Below are 9,015 nucleotides of genomic sequence, written 5' to 3'. Positions count from 1 at the left end.
GTTGTGATGTGTCACCAGTGTGCAGCCACCGACCGTGAGGCTGGGGGCATCTGCTGAGCCCTAATCTCATGCAGGTGCGTGGCCCTGCAGCCGCAGCCAGCGGGAGGAAGCCCAGATGTTCTGCGAAGCCCGAGCAGAGTAGGTTTGCAGAGGTGCGATCCTGGTCCCTCTGTGAGGGAGGGAGCCCTGCAGGTGCACCGCACTCCTGGCTGTCATGGACGCCCAGTCACAGGGTCACATTCCCATCCCCGGGAAGAGGAATTTTCCCATAGACTCACCCAGCAAGGAAGTCTGTCCCAGTGTGGGGAGGTCAGCACTGCCCCTCTGCCAGAGTGTCTGAGGAATGCGATACAAAATGAAAACGCTCTGCTGTCCCGGAGCGGGCTCTCGTGTATTGTTGCTGTAATTCCCACTTGGGGTGTTACACAGGGTTAGCGCTCAACAAATAATAGCCGCATACTTGGTAGTTGCTAATACCCAAACTCCAGAGGTTTTCTAATCATAGAAGAATGGAAGTAACAGTTGCAGCCGGACGGGCTGAAGAATGCGCCCCGACGTGCCGTGGCCTTGCTAGTGCCAGACAGTGAACAGTCTCTGTCCTGGAATCTGTCTGACCCAACTGTGCAGAGCAAGGCTGAGGAAATGCTTAAGGGATAAAATAGCAAGTCCGTGTCATACGTCCAGTTACATATTCAGTTTTGAGGGACAAGGAGTCCCAGCGATGTGATTCCCTGATAGTCTGACTGACTGAGGGAACTGTATTTCTGGAGAGGTTGCCTATTAGGCAACCCATGCTATGTTGCTGCCTATGGCAGCAACTTTTATTCATTTAGGAAACAATATTTATTGACTATTCTGTGTGACAGCCCTATTCTATAAGCCCTGAGAACAGAGAGGTGACTAAGATACAAGTCCCATCTCCTAGGACTCTCTTTTTAAGGGCAGGAAGGAGTGTTGATAGTGGGGCAGGGAGGATAAAAATCTAATTCCTGAAATAATGGCAAGTCCTTCAATAGGGACATGACCAGGGGACTGTGAGGGTTCAGACGGAGGGAGGGAGGGGGAGAGATAGAGAGAGACAGAGAGACAGAGAGAGAGAAACAGAGACAGAGAGAGAGACAGAGAGAGAGACAGAGAGACAGAGAGGGACAGAGAGACAGAGAAACAGAGACAGAGAGAGAGACAGAGACAGAGGACAGAGAGACAGAGACAGAGACAGAGAAACAGAGAGACAGAAAGAGACAGAGAGAAACAGAGACAGAGAGACAGAGACAGAGAGGGACAGAGAGACAGAGAAACAGAGAAAGACAGAGAGAGGCCACTCTGTGGGGCAGAAGCGGCTGTATTCTGGAGAGGGGTCGAGGCACGGGCACTCTCAAAGCTGGAGCAGTTGATCCCAAAGGCTCAGGGCACAGCACAAGTTTGGAGGAGCAGAGGGAAGTAAGTGCGTCTGGAGCACCCAGTGGCCGTAGCAAAGCTGCCGAGACTGGAATGCGGGACTCAGCCCCCGCTCTGACCCGCACAGGCCGCTGCCTGATACGCACCCCGCACCCCAAAGCCGCGTCTGTTGTATCCTCTGTTCTTCTGACGCTACTCAGTTGTTCCCAACCCTCTCCTCTTCCCTTCCCCTGACAACCTGGCCTTCGCCAGCCCTCGCGTGACCCCTTCCCCAAGCCCCCACTCCTCTGGCCGCCTGCCCGCTGTCCCCTTCAGGAGGCAGCACGGTGCGTGGGAAGGGGTGAAGCCGAGTCGCTGGGGCAGAGCCCAGCTTTCACTCAGTAGCTGTGAGGTCTTGAGCACGTCACCTGCTTGGCACCCTCGTGGTAACACTCGACCGTGAGGCCTGAACGAGACGCTGTGAAAGTGCAGGGCGAGCAGCACGTTCTTTCTCTGGACTTGTTCTCTGCTCTTCCAAAGCCACCCAAGTCCCACTTGTCCTTCTGGCACCAGGAGCAGCCCTGCCACACCCTCTCTCCAGCAGGTTTCTCTTTACAGAACTGCGGCAACCCGGAGCCTTCTCCGGCCCTCACCGTTTGGCTCTGGAGATGCCTTCGGCCTGCTGGAGAGGACGGACCCATGTCCCACATTGGCTCCCCACGTGGGCCCCTGTGATCGCTCACTTACACCTCCAGGGCGCAGAGGCAGGAATCTCAGCCCCTTGGGAACGGAAATCTTTCCTGTCCTCGGCACTCTCACAGGAGAGCTTCAGCCTTAAGTCCTCAGAGATGTACTAGTTCACAGAGCACACTCAGTCCCAGGCACTGCCCGCTCCTTAAGCCCCACCCAGCAAGGAAAGGAGAAGCCCAAGGACATCTCTTCTCTCTGGCAAGAGGGGGCCAGGAACAAAGACGATGCCTCGTGTTATTTAAGAAACACTTTGCTTCCTACATCTTTTCAAAGGACTATGAGCTCCTCGAGGGGATGTTTGGGTGTCCTGGGCTGTGTGTGGGAGGCCTGCAATGGCCTGGGGTCAGAAAGCTGTGTCAGGTGAGCGAGTGGCCTCCTCCTTCACCAGTATGAACCAGAAACGCTGAGACGATTAGGATCAAATTTCAGGCTGGGTGAAACAATGCAGAAGCTGGGATATTGAGGAGTCCTCCATTGCACCAAAGAGAAGGAAGTGTAAAAGACAAACACGTTGGCTATCCTTCTCCTTTAGGTACCATTTAATAGAGCATCTACCAGGCAGCGTGCTAAATACCATATGCAAGACCTCGTTTGACCCCGTTAAAGACAAACAAAAACCCTTCCGAAGTCCAAAAGCTAACGTACTTTCACAGATGAGGGCCAGTGGGGGAGTGAAGGAGAGGGCGCTGGGAGGTTACGCCTCCGAACATCACAAACCTGATAAATGACAGAGCCATGATTTGAACCCCAGTCTTCACTTACTTCCTAGAAGAAGTAATTCACTTTCTGGAAAAGAAGCAGTTAAGAGACAGATGCAGAAGGAGAGTGTGTTTTTTTTTTAAAGTAATTATTTGTATACATTTCAAAATCATCTCAAGCTTACAAAAATGCTGCAAGAACAAAGAACTTTTTTTTTCTCTGAACCATTTGAGAGTAAATTGACATAATGCCCCATGGCTCCCCGACACTTGTGTGTCTTCAGTACAAATAAGGACATTTTCCTACTTGTCCACAATACAACCAGTGAGATCAGAAAAGTAACATTGGTCTCTTATTCCCAGCTAATCTTCAGATCCCATTCAATGAAGTTTTGCAAACTGTCCCAACAGTTTTTTTTTAATAACAAAAACATCTAATCCAGAATCAGGTATTATATTAAGTTGTTGTGTCTCCTCACGTCTGGAATTAAATTTAATTTTAATATAATGTAGGATAACGAAAAGTCAAGGCTTTGGAGGTCACTGGCTCTCCAAGGGTTGAGTGGAGAGGCCAATGGTGAGAGGGCTGCTGCCTTGGACACCTGGCCACGAAAAGCCACAGGGGCTGCCTCTGGAGATTCTCCCCCATGGTCCAGAGCAGACTGGGAACAACTGGTCATGATTTCCAGTTTAGGCCTTTCACTCAGCCCTAGATAACCCCAGATGAAGTTATTAAATCTTTGACAAGGGCCATTCAAGTGGCTGACCAGGATACACAGGCAGAAATGCTTCTGGAAAATGGATTTCATCCACTGCTTACCAACTTTAGTCTTTTATTTTTTATTATGATGATGTTTAATAATAATAATTATTAATATAGCCAGTCTTGATTGAGAAGATACTCTTGGTCAGGCATTGTGCTAGATGCTTTCATTTAATCATCCCATTGAATTCTTCCACAATATGAGGTACATATTATTATTAATCCTATCTTATAAATGAGGACACTGAGGCATGGAGAAATTAGATGAAGTTGTCTAAAATCACACAGACAGTAAGGCCTCCAGAGTTCACATACCCTATCACCTCATACATATGCACGGAAACATTTTTGCTTAATTTCCAATGAAATAAAATGAACTTTAATCTCCTGAAGTCTGATTCTTCCTTCTCTAAAAGAAGCACTGAGAAAGTGGCTTTTCAATTTAACAGAGAGACTCTGACCTGAGTCTAACTCAGGAGGATGCTGAGATTGTACCCCTCCTCCCCCAACACACAGAGATCAGGCCAGGCAAGGTCAGAAAGTGTGGGTAAAACACTTATTTTGAAAATTCATTTGGTGCTTAGATGATAAACAGGAAATTTACTTTATCATTTTACTTCTTATCATTTTTTAAGCTCTGGTAACCTTTGGTTTATCAGACATAATTTCATACATGTGGACTCCTGAAATAGGAAGTAATGTTGTAAAGTCACGCTAACAGAAAAGCTGGGTGTGTTACTCTTCATTCCAGTAGCATGACTTACCCAGTACTTGCTTAGTACTACTGAGCATCTCCTGTATGCAAGGCACTTCAGAGCCATGAGGCCGAGCTCCTAACATCAGATTTCTAGAAGGCCTCCCTACACAGTTGCCAATAAGGACTCTGTATGCAGCCCTGCGCCAGTGGCTTAGGCATCTACCGGCTCCTTTCCGGGGCCAAGAGCACTGCTTGCCTGGAGTTTGGCTCCTCCCCTCTGAGAAGTCATTTGCTCTGACATGGCAGCCATGCCAAAGGGTCATAACTCATACAACACTCACCACTGGGCTGGCACATATCAGAGGTGAATCTTTCATCAGGGGGCTTTAGGTTTTGAGAAGAAGGACAACATCCCATTGTCCTTAAGGAATAGGACACCGTGAGGGATTTCCTCTAGGAGAAAATGGAATGTTTCTATCTATCATCAACCATCTCTGCAGTCGGTGGGACTTACTGGCTCCTAAGGTCCCAAGATTGTGTCAATTTAGGGAAGGAAGCAATATTGTTGGCCTGCTCTAGGGCAGAGAACAAGTTTCTTCTTTACTGGACCTCAAGGTGCCCGGAGAGGGTGAATTCACATAATTTAATGGGTTGTTTTGGTTCATTAGTAAAACAATTTCTTTCCAACTAACCAAAATTAATGGAGAAATCATTTATGGTAATTCTCTATTCAGCAATTTAAAGATGCCCTTTCAAAAATTACTTACTAGAAGATTTTCAGAAGAAAAGAATCATAATGTAGCTAACAATCTATCCACAATGCCTTTATAGTACTTGGTTCATTGCTGGTCCTCAGTGGAGTTTCACTGAAAAAAATCACAGAAGGGGCAGTTGCATGTGGCAGGTATAAGGCTGATCTGGGACAGCCTAGGGCCTCCCCACCCTGGCTCTGGAGAAGAGAAGCCTGCAGGGAGCTCACAGCCAGAGCTTGCTGGCTGTCTGTGGAGGAAGGCAGAATTGGGATCCTTCAATAACTCTTATTAGTTGTTAGTTGACCAGAGGAATGTCTGACGAGCTTTATTTGCTGACTACAGCAGGCAGATGGGGAAGTCACACTCCTCGGGAAAGGAGACGAGCAGTGCTTCCCCTGCCATTGGCTCTGCTGGGGCTTGTGCCACTGGCGGCCAGAGAGAAGGCTGACTTGGTGGTTTGAGACATGCTGCAAGGTAGTAACAGGTGGGTTGTGCAGGCTGTCCTGATACCCAGTCTGATTCTGATGATCTCAGCCAAGACCTGAGCAAAGTTAGTCTGGGCTGATCTTCAGCTTCTGTCCTTAAGAGAGACCCAGGTCCACTGCCAAGATCCACTGCTCATCACTTCCTGCTACTGGACTTGAGTGTATCCTTCTCATGATCTCATATGCTTCACATATCCGACTACACACTTAACATTCAGCGGTCTCTTACATTTTCTAGTAGGTCTTTCATAATTCTCTCTAGGGGAGCCTATTCTACATTGTAACTCAATTAAAATCAACTAACTTTAGATTTCCTTTTGTCTGCAAGGATCTTGCCTACCAAAATAAACTGTATGGTGCCACTGGGCATCTCGTGCAAACATAAGAGACTTTGTTTAGATCAGTGTGTTCCCTGAGTCTTGGAAAATGTGTTGTTAATCCTATGGAATATTGATCGACTGTGTTTATTTCAGTCTGTAGCATGGGGAGCTGATAGTTTTTAAGCCAAGAAGGTCTCACTTTTTTTCTCTTCTAATATCCAACATGAAAATTAAACATGTACCTACTAAGTATACCACTTACTACTAAGTACACCTACTGCCTTTATGTACTAGCTGTCAGTGCTTGCTCATTGTGTCAGTAGTCATATTTTGGACAGATCATCCTTTAGCCAGTCAGCTACCATGTCTGCCATTTCCTGGTAAAAATTGAGGATAAAATCATGAGGTATTTTTCTCTCACAGAGTCGAATATCTCCTTCTGGAAAATCTTTCTTCATGTCTTCATAGTACTCTTTTGGACACCAAGCATCTATAGTACCATAGTAAAATGTAAGCTAGAAGACAAGACAGAAACATTTTATTAGCAAACACTTCCCCTCCCAACACGGCTATGACACCAGCAACCTGTAATGCTTTGAAAACAGCTCCTGCACCTGGCCCTATAAGCGAGTCCCAAGGCTCCCTCCAGAGAGTGGCTCTCTCAAGGCAGTGAGCTTTCATGGTTTATGGGAGCGAACCTTGGCATCTGATGGAAAGAAACACATGTAGGGGGAGCTTGGTGTGATACATCACCCATGATTCACTAAAAGGACTCACCAGCAAAGTTGTGCATGTTGAGGTTGAGATGGACACTGGAGAGATGGCCGATGAGGGCAAGGAAGAGTTACTGAGACATAATCACTGAGTAGCTAGTAACCATTCATTATACACTTAATAGTTTTCACACAGCCACATGCTAGGCACATGGGACATGTTTGTTGGATGGATGCAAAGATAAATAAGATGGACTCTGCTTCTTAATGTAGCAGATGAAATGTTATCAGAACTCTGAGAGTGACTACGACATTTCTAGGAATAGGTTCCAGGTAGCAGGAGAGTGTGCTGATTCAGTGGGGAGGTGTTACAGTCATACTTCAGGTGACAGCAAGCAGGCTGGATGGAGACAGAGCTTCCTTTGAGGCATTACTAAGACACTTATTGACTATTGATCTGTACCAATCCCCGATACACATACACACACATGTTCATGCATACACATATATGTATATACACATACAAATGTGTACATATGCACACATATGTGTACATACATATGGGCACATAAGCATATATACACCACCTATGTATATATAAATATGTATATATGTGTATTTATGTGTATATACACATATACATTTATAAGCGTATACACACATGCATCTTTATCTCTACGTCTAGCTCTAAGCTGCTGTTCTTCACTGAAAATCTATGTTCTACTTCTGTATTTCTGAAAAAAAAAAAGGCAACAAAAGTGAAATCCTATTCAGAAGGGTACATACTGGTAATTTCTACCAAAAATCCCCCAAAACTAAATTTTAAGGCCCCTATGACATCTGTTATCACTGAAAAAAAAGTTATGCTGTAAGTGGTTAGTTATAGTCACTTGTAGTTTCCATAACACACCAAATTTGTTCACTCATTCAAACACTTAATCATTCATCTATTCAGCAAATACTTATTGAGCATCTACTCTGCATTAGGAACCTGGAAAACAGATAATAAGACAATCTCTGGGGGAGGGAAGGACTGGAGGCACCACGTACACAAGACAATTAGCCCAGATAAGGGCATCTGGTGGGAACCAGTGGGCAGGAAAGGTTCCCTAGAGCACTGATGTCCAAGTTGAGTCTTCAAGTTGGGGGAGCACACTGTGGGGAGTATACCAAGCAAATAAAAAGTATGAAGGAGCATGGCACGCTTGGGAATTGGAAGTAATTTAAAATGGCTGGGCTTCCCTGGTGGTGCAGTGCTTAAGAATCCGCCTGCCAATGCAGGGGACACAGGTTCGAGCCCTGGTCTGGGAAGATCCCACATGCCGTGGAGCAACTAATTCCGTGCGCCACAACTACTGAGCCCACATGCCATAACTACTGAAGCCCGCGCGCCTAGAGCCCGTGCTCCACAACAAGAGAAGCCATCGCAATGAGAAGCCCGCGCACCACAGCCAAGAGTAGCCCTCACTTGCCGCAACTAGAGAAGGCCCGCGCACAGCAACGAAGACCCAACACAGCCAAAAATAAATAAATTAATTAATTTAAAAAAAAAGGCTGGAATATGGGAGATAAGTCTGGAGAGCTGGTGGAGAGAGATGAAGTCATGAACAGCCTCTGTGCCCCACTAAGGAGGTTGTACCTTGTTCTGAAGTCCACAGGAGCTAACAAAAGACTTCACACAATGAAGTGATGTGATTAAGTCTGTATGGTAGGAAACTTACTCCAGCTGCAGTGACGAAGAGATTGGAGGGGATCAAGCAGAGGCGGGAGGAGGATATGGGAAATACGTGTTATTGCCCACTGGATAATTTTCTACTTGGATCATTAAATCCATTATCTGAATATGGACAGGTGAGGTCACTCTTATAAAAATACCAGCTTTTATTACAGTAATGTTATGATGTAACCAACATTTAAAGAGATGGTTAATTAAAAAACACTATAAGGAGGAGAATATTTAATGTAGTACTCCAGAGAGTCAATTACTAACAAATAAACTTTGAGTTGTAGACTTATTCCAAAACACTTCATAGGGATTTTTCTGGCTTTCACCTGGGCTTTGGTTTTGAAAGCTGCAAAGGATCTGTGGCTCACAGATTTCTCACTGAATTTCCTCTTCCTACTCTCCTGTTTTTGTCACTACAACCATTTCTGGGCATGCCTGAGGTCCCAAGCCACACTTCATTTTGCCAGGGCTCTCAGCAGTGTATGAAGTTCCTTTTGATTCCTGGAGAACAGGAGAGCCTGGCAGTTGCCTGGTTCTTTCTTCCTGGTGCCGGTCTCTCTATAGCTCTAAAATGCTCCAACCTCACAACCAGTGGGTGACTATTCTGGCCAGTTGTGGAAAAAATCAATTTCTCAGAATTTCTCAGCAACCACCCTGCCACAGCTTCCCCTTGCAATACTGCTGGGAGTACAAGCTGTCCGCAGGCATTCATGATCTACCAATAGGGCTAATAA

General features: G+C 46.0%; 1 protein-coding gene across 1 annotated transcript in view; it reads right to left on the bottom strand.

Moving 5' to 3' along the window:
- Nucleotides 1–3,985: 3,985 nt before the first annotated feature.
- LDAH (lipid droplet associated hydrolase) overlaps nucleotides 3,986–9,015 on the bottom strand; it is a 96,898-nt gene continuing 91,868 nt past the window's right edge. Inside the window, 1 exon segment of the mRNA XM_081253668.1 lies at nucleotides 3,986–6,357. Coding sequence (XP_081109794.1) covers nucleotides 6,166–6,357 — 192 coding nt within the window. The 3' untranslated portion in view covers nucleotides 3,986–6,165.

This window comes from Mesoplodon bidens (genome assembly GCF_964165515.1).
Source record: "Mesoplodon bidens genome assembly, chromosome: 14".
Classification (NCBI taxonomy): Eukaryota; Metazoa; Chordata; class Mammalia; order Artiodactyla; family Ziphiidae; genus Mesoplodon; species Mesoplodon bidens.
This window is presented reverse-complemented; position numbering and strand designations above follow the sequence as displayed.